The 13,120-nt window shown below is 39.8% G+C and overlaps 1 protein-coding gene across 3 annotated transcripts in view; it reads left to right on the top strand.

Annotated features, from left to right (window-relative positions):
* The window catches only part of sema6bb (sema domain, transmembrane domain (TM), and cytoplasmic domain, (semaphorin) 6Bb), a 169,832-nt gene that overhangs the window by 131,574 nt on the left and 25,138 nt on the right, over positions 1-13,120 (top strand). For all 3 annotated transcript variants that reach the window (XM_054790187.1, XM_054790188.1, XM_054790186.1), the window contains 2 exons: positions 688-765; positions 2,531-2,589. In XM_054790187.1, coding sequence (XP_054646162.1) covers positions 688-765; positions 2,531-2,589 — 137 coding nt within the window. The remainder of the gene's footprint in view (positions 1-687; positions 766-2,530; positions 2,590-13,120) is intronic.

Genomic DNA, 13,120 nt, shown 5'->3' with positions numbered 1-13,120 from the left:
TGATGACAAATGAGCACTAAACAGCATAAAGACGATGGCCACCCTGTTTGAGTGGACATCTGCTTGGTAAATAAAGTAGTGTACAATTTAAATGTTGCCAGTCATAAATAAAACACAATAGTTGACAGTTGATGAAAGTTGGAGACCCCTGCAACTTGGACACCAAATTTATTTAGATATATTGTTTATAATATATATCTGTGGTTCAACCTTTGCCCATCAGACAACTTTTGAATACTGGACTGATATAGTCATGGACGTGCAAAATTAAACAAGTAAATTATGTTTTTGTTCTTGCAGGATGAAGTGTGAATCTAAATTCACTTAAACAAGCACATATTTATTTGGGCCAATATTTTTGCTTGATATTGTTTTTTTATATATATAAATAAAGAAAAGGAGCACCTTTGAAATAATAATTGTTTCCATTAATTATTTAAACTGCGTTGGCTGACATTTGTATTCTAACCGTAGCTTAAGGTGAGTGTCAGAACTGTGCAGGTGTTAAAAGAAAAGAGTACAAATTCCCATGAAGCAGGAAATCAGTCCAAAAATTCATTTCATGCTTGGAAAAGGATAATGAAGCTAAAACACTCACCAGCTATAAAAGCAAGTCTATTAGTATAATCCAACTTTTGGGTGTACTTTTGTGATTTCTTTTTTTTTTCCTCTTTGTTTTTTCTGCAGGAACTGCATTGCCTCCAGGGACCCATACTGTGGCTGGACCAGAGGAAGCACCTGCTCTTTCCTGCGACCAGGGACCAGGTAAAATGACTCCCCACGCCACTCTGCGTCATTGGGGATTATTTTCTTTTCTGTCTTTGTCAAGTTTATTTTCTGGTGTAGCACCTGCAAGTCCATTTCTCATTTATCTGCTTTGAAGGAGGCCTGCGAGGAACATGTGTGCGCTGTCTAAGTGGCCTGTCACAGTTTATTATTGCTTCAAGATGTCTGCTGCTACTGCCTCACAATACCATCTTCTTTCACTTACCACTGTGTGTGCTCCACTCCTCGCTCACCTCCAGCGTTCAGATCGCATCTCCCTTAAAGTCGGGAAGCTCATTGAATTAGAGCTCCAAAAACACAGACGTAGAGCCAAGAAAACACACAACACCCAGCCTTTAAAGACCACCTCAGGTGTACGCTCTTAGAGGCTTTGTGTCAGGCCTGATTTGATTTACCGAGGGTGCTCGAGTCGCCAATCAATTCCGCATCGCGTTACCGTGGATTTCCTCTTGGCAGCATGATGCAAAGCAACACCAGAAGAAGGCCTTGTCATAATATACAACATTAGAACAAAAGTGTCACGTTTCAGCAAGCATTTTGTCTATCTTCACAGTGGCAATGCAATAGAAATGAAACATGGATATACTTTACAGTAGTCAGTGTACAGTTTAGATTTACTAGCCACTGAAAATTACTTAATTACACAGTATTTGTTGTCTAATTAGCTGGCAACAGCACCATAAGTGAGTAGCAAGATGATTGTGTCTTGCCTACACTACAGTCAAGCATGGTGGTGGTAATGTCATGGTCTGGGGCTGCATGAGTGCTGCCAGCACGGGGAGCTGCAGCGCCACGATGATAAGTGTCTGGCTGAGGAAGCTGAGTCTTCTTTCAGACCTAAACCTAGTTGACCACCTATGGGTCTGTTGTTAACATACCAATACTGTTTGCACCTTCGGCCGCACGGGGGCCGAGTGGTTAGCAATGTTGGCCACACAGTCAGGAGATTGGGAAGACCTGAGTTCAAATCTCCGCTTGGAGTTTGCATGTTCTCCCCGTGCCTGCGTCGGTTTTCTCCGAGTGCTCCGGTTTCCTCCCACATTCTAAAAAAACAAACATGCATGTTAGGTTAATTGGAGACACTAAATTGTCCATAGGTATGAATGTGAGTGTGAATGGTTGTTTGTTTATACAGTACGTGCCCCGCGATTGGTTGGCGAGCAGTCCAGGGTGTACCCCGCCTCTCGCCCGAAGTTAGCTGGGATAGGCTCCAGCATACCCCCCGCAACCCTAATTATAAAATGAATAAATGGATGTTTACACATTAAGTATAATAAAGAATGGTGAATGGAATGTGGTTCTACAGTGTGGTTAAGATGCCTACTGCATCCTTTTTAGATAATGGACTGACTGCTGGCTGCTGTTACTTGTTTGTGTAAGGAGGTTTAGTGCTGAGCTTCAGGCTTCACTATCCTATTATTTAGACTTGCTTATTTAGACTCACTTTAAAAAAAAATCGACTTTTTTAGGATGCTTGTTGGAATATAATTACCTTTTGCAAGAGATATTTTTCTTTAGTATTTTAGTATTTACCGGTGTCAATAATTTAATAAATTTAAATTAAGTATAAAAGTATAAAATTAAATAAAAATACATATCCAATTTATAAAAATGTGCAATATACGCAGTTACAAATACAAATATGCATTTTTTTGTGTATGTATGCAAAAATACAAAAAAAGGGACATTGATAAATACAATTACTGTATTTAACAATTGTTGGGTTTTTGTTTTCTCTCTCCAGACTGCCATTTGAGCAAGATGTCGAGCAGGGAAACGTGGCTCACTTGGGCGACTGCGATGGTCAGTGCACTTATTTCTATGTTATTTCTGTGTTCTATTTCTATGTTCTTATTTCTCGTGTGTGAGCCAGCGTATCACCTGCTGCGACATTACTTATATGACACGTCAACACTGTGTGCATGCCCGTGCGTGTGCGAGCATACAGAGAGCTTTGACTTTGTGGATTATTTTTAGTTGTTCTGTTCATTTCTATTGTACAAAGTGACAGTTATCATGAATAATTGGTGGGAGGTGTCTTAATTGTGTCATTTTGTGCATTTGCATCTTTTCCACAAGCTGCTGAAGCTAATATCGCTATTGTCTTTGTTGCACCAAAGCAAACACAGCAAAAGCTAGGAAGCGTTTGCTAGTCTCCATTTCATACCGATCAAATGCGCAAATAAACACAGCGAAGCATCCCTCAGTATTTCTCCCTTCCACTCCTCTCATGAGAGTCAACGCCGTGATCCGGCACAAAGACTGGCTTCTCGTCTCATTTTGTCAGCTGGCAGCAGATTCCCAGTGTGTGTTTTAGCTGACTTTCTTCTTCTGGCTGTTTACTCCGTCCTTACTTGTACGCTCTCTTTGCTTTTGCTCTGCTAGCTTTTGTTCCATCAACTTGTGGATAATTATCTTCTCCTCAGGCTCCACTTTTCCCCTTCATGTGAACTTTTTTCATCTAACTTATGGAAATAGAAGTGGGTGGACGTAACATTAAGATGTGCACAATTTTTTATTTTTTTTTGGATACTCCCATGACACCCCCCTCTTTTCCTCCTCTTTCATGTAAGTGCTAATTCCAGTGCGTGCAAATTAATCCTTGCTTCTGAAAAGTTGCCCAAGTTCATGTGCCGTGCTCCCCGTGAAAATAAAAGATAAATATTGCATAATCACCACACAAAATCCTGTTGGAGATCAGCACCCTGTTTGATGTTACACTCTCATCTCATCTTCATGTCTTCAGATTGCTCTAAAAACTCCCAGGGGCCCTCCAGGGGATGGCCAATGCTTAATATGTATTCCACAGAGTAAAGCAAAGCACTTCTAATTACATGTGGCACTTTATTAGACCATTTTGGCAAGTTACTACAAATAGAAACCTACAATCCTGCTCTTAATTCTAGCCAAATGGGAAAACCCAAGGATTGAAATGTCAATCCACAATGGCGACATAATAGAAAGTAGCAGTATTAAAAATAGTTGTGGTCATATTTTTACAATTCATAATTTTACATTAGCACTTTCCTGTCTTTGTATTTATTTATATTATGCAAATTGGAGGCTATCATTAATAACTGGCAAAGTTAGTGTGAGTGTAATTATATGACACGTATGTTGTGCATACATATCCCATGCTTGTACCTCGGGTTTTGAGTTTGTGTAATATTTTTAGTCTTTTTGCTTATTTCTATTATGCAAGGTGGTGGTGATGATCATTAATAAAAGGTGGAGGAGTGACCACATTAATTGTATGATATGTCTGCATGCCTGCGCATGAGCGAGGCTAATGCGGGCCTTGACTTTGTTGATTATTTCAAGTTTTTCTATTGATTTGTATTATGCAGGTTGGAGATTATCATTGATAACTGGCGGGAGGAGCAATTGCATTGATTGTATGACATCTCTACATCGTGTGCATGCCCGTGAATGATTGAACATATTATGGGCTTTGAGTTTGGGTATTATTTTGAGCTGTTCTGTTTATTTCTGTTATGTGAAGTTGTTAATTTGGCAGTTATCATTGATAATTGGTGGGAAGACCACACAAGGCACACTTGACAGAAGTCCAGTTCATTTGACAAATGTGAGTGCTCCAATCTCATATGTACTCAAGCACCGTACGCGCCCTGACCCCAGCAGACTTGGAATTGGTGGGCCTGGACAACCGGGCCACATAAACATAAACCCACCAATTATTACTGATAGCTGCCACCGAGCATAATAAAAATGAATGGAAAGATTTTAAATAATCCACAGACTCATGCACAGTGACATGCCTACCCGCCCGTATAATTAATGGAATCGCCTCTCCAACCAGTTATTAAACATAACCGCCACCTTGCATACTAAAAATAAATTGAACAACTCACAATAAGCCACAAAGTCAACAAAGTTGCAGTGATAGCATGTTGTATAATGAAGTGATGACACACATTAACACCCCAAAGGCTGAATGCTTCCCAAAGTGGGGTACTTGTAGCCCCAGGGTACGCCAATTGTCATTGGGGGTACGTGAATAAAAATGAAAAACAATTAGTGCCTAACACTCGCAATTACGAGTGCACCTGTAGGCCTCATAGCGCAGAGCGCACCGTCATAGCAGAAAGAAGGAAGGAGACACAGCATGAAGTTCTGCATTGCTCTGTGTGAGTTATATGAATAAGTAAGTAAGTTTGATGATTATGTTGTGTATTAAGAGTGTTTAATCTTGAAGGTTTAATTTATATTGGTGTTCCAGTCCCCGCACTGTGAAAACCTGTCAATGTATGTGCGTGTCAGGATGAGAGAGTGGTGATTCCCCTGAAAATGAGGTTTTTACCGCTGCTTGTATGTATTTTTGTACTTTGGATGCTGCTTTATCATATTTGTTCAACTTTCCCTTTCAATTTGGTATCAAATGAGTATGCAGATTTAAATCATAGCGATTGCATGCGGACAAAAGTGAAGCTCAAGTTCAAAGAGGAAAGGATCCCAACATTTGGCTAAAATAAAAGATGTGTAGGACGAATTCTTAGATACTTCGTTCATCACCAAGAGAAATTCACATCTTGTCTTTGTATCAATGATCATGGAAACCTTTATCAAAATTTGACCATGCACAATACAAATTTTTGAACCAGAATTACTTACTATAAAATTAATTAACCGATTAATCATGTTTAATATTTCAATTTAATGAAATGTAAAATTGTTTTATGTTTTTTAAGTGTGCAGCAGTAGGGAGTACATGGCTTCAAGTCAAATGTCTGAAGGGGTACGCAACTGTACCCCTGCTGTAGAGCAGTGTGAGTGTGCCCTAAAGGATTTATAAAAAACAATTGTTTCAATGTTGTGCATTTAGAGTATTGTGCCTGAGTATCTTTCAGTGCATCAGAGCAGCAGAGGACGTTACTGAAATACCGCATGGCTTGCTACCTGACGTGCTGTTGGTCATATTGACTTTGACACACAATGACAGAGTTGCACTCATCACACAGTTCAACGTCACACTGATGGAAGTCGTAACCCTCCGGTGACTCGCTGTCTACTGTGCTGTCCACTTGGTTTGATGGACATGTCCATGTTTGCCTTAGTTTCTGCCCTGTCACCAAAGATTGTTTTTTGGCTTTTATCAATGGCTTGGTGTGGCAGGAAGCCCAGCCATCAAACGCGTAGACAGCATTTTGTTTTGTCTTCATTATCTGATCGACTTTTGCTGCTGCCTTTTCATCATCTGTCTTTTTGATGTCTTTATTTGACTATCCGCTGCTTCCTGTTTTAGCTTTCAAAGTGTCTCTGGCTATAAGACAGTCAAAGGATGACAATCGTTATGACAAACGGTCACTGGCAATGTTAGGATTTTAAGAACTTCCAATTTAGCTCGGATTGGTAGCAGTAGGTTCTTAAAACCTATCCTACATTTCCAACTTTTCAAACTTATGTATTTGTTTAAATGTTGTACTCTGCATTGTTGTACATGTGGCTATGCTATATCATGTGGATGGTGTATGTATACCAGCCGACATGTGTGAAATTGTCATACTCGGCATGCAATTTGACTCTTAAATATGCTTGTATGCTTCACTGCACTCCATTTTGTTGCATTTTGCCGTTTTTTTCGAGTGTAAGAATTGTGTGTTTTTCCATGGGCCCAAGGAAACTGCAGTAAGCCAGCAATGGGAAGATTTTTTGTTTTGGGGGAACTAAAGATCTACCGCACAGTCACTGCTTCTCTCCACTTCACAGAGAGCTGTTCTGTGAACAAAGCATAGATTCGCCAACATTGATCCAGTTATATCCAACGTCCAACTCTTTATACTGTTTTCTGATAACCGGTAGCACATAACCGCTCGAGGGGGGGCATGTCTCTCGGCAGCTCTGAGCAGAGGTGGAGCTGTGGGGGCTAGAGCTGACCCTCGATCCCTGACCAATCACAACAAAGTAGGTGTGGTTGAGGGAGGGAGCTCCCAAATCTGAGCATTTGCCATTTGCCCTGTACACAACTTGAGATTTATGGAATGTTTTATTCAAATAATTGTACTATTGTGTCCCACTGGGATCCAGTATAATTTTTTAAAAAACCTGAAATGAATTTCATTGGATTGCACTTAAAGAGATAGAAATTACATTTATGTATGGTATAGCTCCACAAAAAACACCCAAAAATACAACACCTGGGGCGTGGTATGAGCTGCTTAGTCAGAGCGGTGTATTACAACTTAATTAAAGACCATGGGAAAATGTGGATCCAAAGATGAGTGTTGAGACATAGTTGATATAAACACCTTTCTACCAAGCTACTTATTTTGGAGAAATGAAACAAGCCATAAAAAGCAAACAAAAACATTGAATTTATTCTGAAGTTGCTGAATGTTTAAATATACAAGTAGTGCTCACACAGAGGTCAGTTGGTCAAATGGGGTACAAAGTAGATGGCCTACTTTATTAAAAATGCCTTAAGTGCTGGAGGTGAAGAAAATAATTACTTTCTAGCAGTTTCTAAATAATGACACCCACTCTGCCTTTAATAAGATGTGTTACTTTTTGAGGTTTTTTCATACTGATGGTCCTTATTTAACCTTAACCTGAAGCGCTGTTTTCATAGGCAGTGTTTTGTCATTAAAAATATACTTGTTTGTTCTTGACTGTTGATTATTGTAGCCAGTGGGGAATTAGCTTCCTCCAAAAAGGAAGAAAAGAATGTTCTGAGAAGAGAAAGTAGAGAATACTTGTGACAGATCCTGTACATGACAGGAGCGCTTTGCTGTTTTTAAGGATCTACTGCATAAACGCTACTCAAAGATCCTCTATTTGCCAGGAGCGCTCTGCTGTTTTGAAGAACCTCCTTCAAAAATGCTAGTCAAAGATCTTTTACATGAAAGAAGTGCTCTGCTGTTTTTAGAATCTATAGCTAAAAAGCTAGTCAATACCCTTAGGACAGGAACGCTCTGCTGTTTTACGATCTGCTGCAAAAATGCTTGGCAAAGATCCTCTATATGACAGAAGCGTCTTCTGTTTTTAAGGACCTACTACAAAAATTCAAGCCAAAGGTCAGGTGGGAAAATAAGCATTTGATAGCCTGCTGATTTTGTAAGTTTAGCCCCTTACACAGACTCGAATAGTTACATTTTTATCATAGGTTTATTGTAACATGTAGAGACAGAATGTAACGAAAAATAAAAAAATAAACATTAGATACTATTATGAATTAATTTGTTTTTGATTGACAGAAATAAGTATTTCATCACCTACTAACCAGCAAACATTCTGACTCCCACAGACCGGTTATGAGCCCATGAAGGACACATATTAGTCCTGTCCCTTTAGGGAAGTATTCCTAAACTCAACTCTGTATGTGGGGAAAAAAATACTACTGTCACCGAAACACTTTTCATTCAAACCTCTCCACTGTCATGGGCAAGACCAAAGAGCTGTCATAGGACGTCAAGGGCAAGACTGTAGACCTGCACAAGACTGGAATAGACTACAAACCCATCAGCAAGATGCTTGGTGAAAAAGAGACAATTAGTGGCACAATAATTCATAAATGAAAGAAATACAAGATCACAGTCAGTCGCAAGATTTCACCTTTTGGGGTAAAGATGATCTGATGTGATGAGAAAGATGAGGGACCAGCCCAGAATTACAATGGAGAAGATGGACACATGGAGAGTGCACGCCCGTCTGAGGTTTGCCATTGAACCTGAATGACTTAGACCAGACCTGGAAGAATGTGATTGGGCTCTTTGGCATCAACTCAATGAAATGCTCAATATGAGCCCAACAACACCATCTTTACTGTCCAACATGGAGGTGAAAACATTCTGCTTTGAGGCTGCTTTGAGGCTGCTTCTCTGTGAAGGGTCCCTCCTTAGATGTGTTCACCCATGGTGACAAGCTACAACCTCTGTGCTGGCCAACAAGGGTTTCTCCACCAAATAATAAGCCACGTTGTGCATTGGGATAAAGTATTTATTTTATCCAATCAAATACAAATTAATATATAACTTTGATTTCATTCTATTTTATTACTGTTCATTTAATTTTTTTCTTTAAAGAAACTTTATATAACAGGAGCAGACCTTCTGCTGTGGGCAGCAGGGTTTTAGTACGGCACTGCATGTCTCTACATACGAGTATTTGAAGTGTGTGTGTGGATGTGGATTTGTTGTAATAAACACAGAGAGAAGCCATCAGATTCAAAAGGTAATAATAAACACACCCACACCCTGCCTTCTTTCACCCAAAATGAAATTGTTTTAAGTTTTTTTGTCGGGTTCTGTAAGATGGAAAGAAAAAAAAGGTCGGCATATGAGATGATGATATATGAAAAGGGTGGTACTGGATTTCTTCTCAGCTTCCTGTTTGATCCCTCCACTTTCTTTTTCTCCTACATCCACATTCACCCTCATGACTCCACGCGTCTGATCTCAACAACCCTTTCACCCTTCACATCCTCAAAGTTGGCCCTGTTCTTGTGATCTCTCGTTCATTCTTTCTGGCGCTTTGCTTCGTGATGTGATTTACCAAGCCTCCACCCTCCACGTTCCTCTCTCCTTCGAGCGGAATCACCCTTGATATCAATTTAACCACCATAGGCCAGAGGACCAGATGAAAATTGATTCTCCTTCCAGCCCATGCTTTTTCTTTCTGGCCATGGAGGAAGAGGGGAGGCAGTTATCCGGGGCCTCTAAGGGAGGTCATATCCATCTCCCTTTGAGTTGTCATGACAAGAAGGAGCTGGAGTCATTCTAGTCTGGACTGAAAAGGCTTTAAAGAGACACAGTGCAGCTATAGAGAGCAGTAAAGAACTTCAGTAAATGACTTGATGAAAAGCTGACAAAACCAAAGCTGGCATAATTTCCTACTTTGCAAAGAGAGGATATACTGTAAAATGCTATTTTAGGAGGGGGCTAGCTTTTGCGCTTTGACTTCTGCTATTCCCTAGTTTTGTTCAGTGTTTTTTGCAGTAGGTTTTCAAAAACAGCAGTGCGCTCCTGTCATATAGAGGATCTTTCTAACATTAAAGAGTGCTTATGTTTAAATTTGACTTTATTTGTGATGACCATGTGGTGACATAAAAGTTTTGAGACATGGCAAAGCCTTATGTTGACTTTATATGCCAAAAAAAAGAATAATAGTGAAGGAAGAAGTCCCGCTCGAGGTCCTAAGCTTTTTAAAAAATATGACCCTGCTGGGTTCTCTTGGTGTATATTAAAATAAAGATTGTGCATGCCCTCACACACACTTCAAACAGACGAGACATGCAGCGTTCTACTAAAATTCTCCTGATCAAAGCAGAGGGGGAGCTCAGCTTTGTAGGAGGGACACTTGGATGAAAGAAATGAGGCCAGAAAAGTATCTCACTCCAACTATGTGTGTGTGTGTGTGTGTGTGTGTGTGTGTGTGTGTGATTGTCTGTGTGTGTGTGCGTGTGTGTTTGTGTGTGTAAATCATCAACATCATAAGACACTCTTGGACCTGCACAGATACAAATTTGACTACAAAAGTAATGCTGTATATTAGAAAAACACAATCCTGTGTAAAACAGTATCCAAGTAATCAAACCTTGCCAAATGTTATAGTATAATAATTTTTGTGTAATTTTTGGCTTTTCAAAAAGTAATTTTTATCACAAAAACATTCCATTCTATCTGTCTTTCCTCACTGGAAATAACGAAATAATAAAAAATCTGTTCCAGAGTCAAATTGTTGCCATGAGAACTCCTGGCAATGTTTTAAGTCACATTCTTAACTGTCATACAAGTGTGAAGTAAGACTGTCTAAACTTTGACAACAAGTGTACAAGTACCATATGTTGTCATTCTAAACCCTTTTTTTAACTGTACAAGTCACGTTTTAACATTCTTATACAAAAAGAAGTAAACATTTTTTTTAAAAAGACCTACAGTTAGTAGCTTTAATGATAAAGGATCAATGCACACTTTAACATGTATAAGAACACGTATAAGAACTGCAAAATGTGAAAACACCGGCTTAGTTTCAATGTTTCCCATTTGGGAAAAAAAAAAATTACAGAAACAGAAAAAATACGTTCCAGAGTCATAACTGTTGCCATCATAAAACAGCATAAAAAAGCAAGTATCATAAAAGTGTAAAAAGAAGATAACCACTATTAATCGTAACATGCAACATAACAGAAGAAGTCATGACTGATGCGGTGATGTTGTCGTCGTGCTACTTTGAATGTGAGTCTAAAACAAAACAGACTTGAGTCCATCCTTTAATGCTTGCTGAACTGAGTTGCTGAAATCTCTTGTGATTGGCCGACATGTCACGTGATGTCATACATGATGGCGCTTTGAAGTTTTGCACAACTTATGAATTGTATGACCACGGGGGCACTTGACTTCCACCATACATTTACCTTCTAATTACAGCGGTGTTCAAAGTCCAGCACCGGTTCTGTTAATGGAACTCAATTAGTTTTTTTATTGGCCCATTTGTAAAAATTGTATTTACTTAGGAGGATTAGGGCAACACTGAACTGAGGCTGCGTTCACACTTGGCGTTTGTTACTACAGACCACAAAATTTCAAAAACCAAAAATACTTGGTGCCGACTGTGGTTCACACTGGAATTTTTGTCATGTGACCAAAGGCTGTGCATGAAATGAGCTTTCATGTCATATTAAGTGGCATAACTCAAATATTCCAAACTAAAATGCCATCTGCTGGGTGGAATACAAAGGTTATTTTTGTATTCTGCTATATTTGCCATATTAGATTTCACAAAGCTTCGAAAATATACTTTTCAAGCGCACAGGTGTCATACACACAGAGGGAGAGAGCAGAGTAGAGAGATAGCACTTCCAACACATTTTCTCTTACATATTTGTCATTTCTGCATACTGCGGCCTTTTCAACACTAGCCCGTGTCTTTGGTCGGTGTTCTGTTCAGATTTGAGTGAACGGAACCATACCAAAGTTCACTTGCAAGGTGACCGAGACCCATTTCTCAAGCAATCTTGGTCCAGTTGTTTGGTGCACATCAGGGTTCAAGTGATGGCATTCACACTTGACCAAGCAAACCATAATAGCAGAGTAAATGCACCAGAGTTCCTTTTAACTAAATAAAAGTGTGAACGCACTCTGAAAGGTTATAAGAAACCAATAATTAAAATGTTATGAATAGCTTTATGATAATGTGCAGCATTATTATCTTTGTAAAGGCAGAATTTGTGGTCCAGCTCCTGTTTTGAATCTCATTAGGTTGCGCAAGTGTTGTTATATGAGCCTCATTTGGGTTTTAATTGCAGTACCAAGTGTGTGTGTGTGTGTGTGTGTGTGTGTGTGTGTGTGTGTGTGTGTGTTCGTGGGTGCGTGTGTGTTTGCCCTCTATTAGCAGCCAGTCCTGGCAGTGGACAACCGTCCCGTTCCTGCCAAACCCTGACAAAATGTACTATAATGATGTTTGAGTTGACTGATTGACTCCCAACTGCTGTTTTTCTGTTTGTCCGAGGCATCTGTTTTTCTGTGTGTAACACAAAACCGCCCGCGCAAGCAAGCGTAATGACTCCGATTTGACTCAGCCGTGGACAGATGCTACGAGACGTCGGCTCCACTTAGGGCAGGTTGTCGCCAGGTGACGATCGGCCTGGTCATGACCCTTAGCTGACATACATATCAGTTCTGGCGTAAACTTGCTCAATGAAGCCTTCAGCTCCACGCTTTCAATCTGCCACCGGGAATTTTCATCGGTATCCGTCTGGCTCAGATGCTTGTGTGTCTTTTGGGGGGAAATGAAGCATGTTGTGTTAGCACAGACATTTCATCAGCTGTTAAAGCAGCCTGCAATTAGAATCAAGAAGGTGGGCTATATTTTGGCTAAGCGTGTGTTGTTTTATAAGATATGGGGGAATAATTATACAAGTACACTACAATCACTAACTATACTGCAAAACAGTAATTAGAATAATACTTTATGACTAGGGGTGGGGTAAATAATAAATTCTGAGATGCATCGCGATGCAGACATTGACGATTATTAATCGATTCATAAATGTCAATAATCGATGCTGACGTAACAAAAAAAACAGAACAAAAAGACGGAAAGCGGAAGTGCCGCCCGGACAGTTTATGGTGGTGCATCTAAGTGAAAGACACTACCAGAATGGCTAAGCGTAAACTCCGACCCGCACCCGATGGATTTAAAGTGAGCGTCTGGAAGCACTTTGGCTTTCACGCAGTTGAAGGTAAAAATGAGCTGGACAAGAGCCAGAAAATATGCAAGCTTTGTCATACAGGATTAAAATATTTTGGGAACATGACAAATATGAGAAACCACATAGCATGTTTCCACCCGAACAACAGCCAGCTAAAGTTGTTGCCAT

The sequence above is a fragment of the Dunckerocampus dactyliophorus genome, chromosome 10, assembly GCF_027744805.1.
Source record: "Dunckerocampus dactyliophorus isolate RoL2022-P2 chromosome 10, RoL_Ddac_1.1, whole genome shotgun sequence".
NCBI lineage: Eukaryota > Metazoa > Chordata > Actinopteri > Syngnathiformes > Syngnathidae > Dunckerocampus > Dunckerocampus dactyliophorus.
This window is presented reverse-complemented; position numbering and strand designations above follow the sequence as displayed.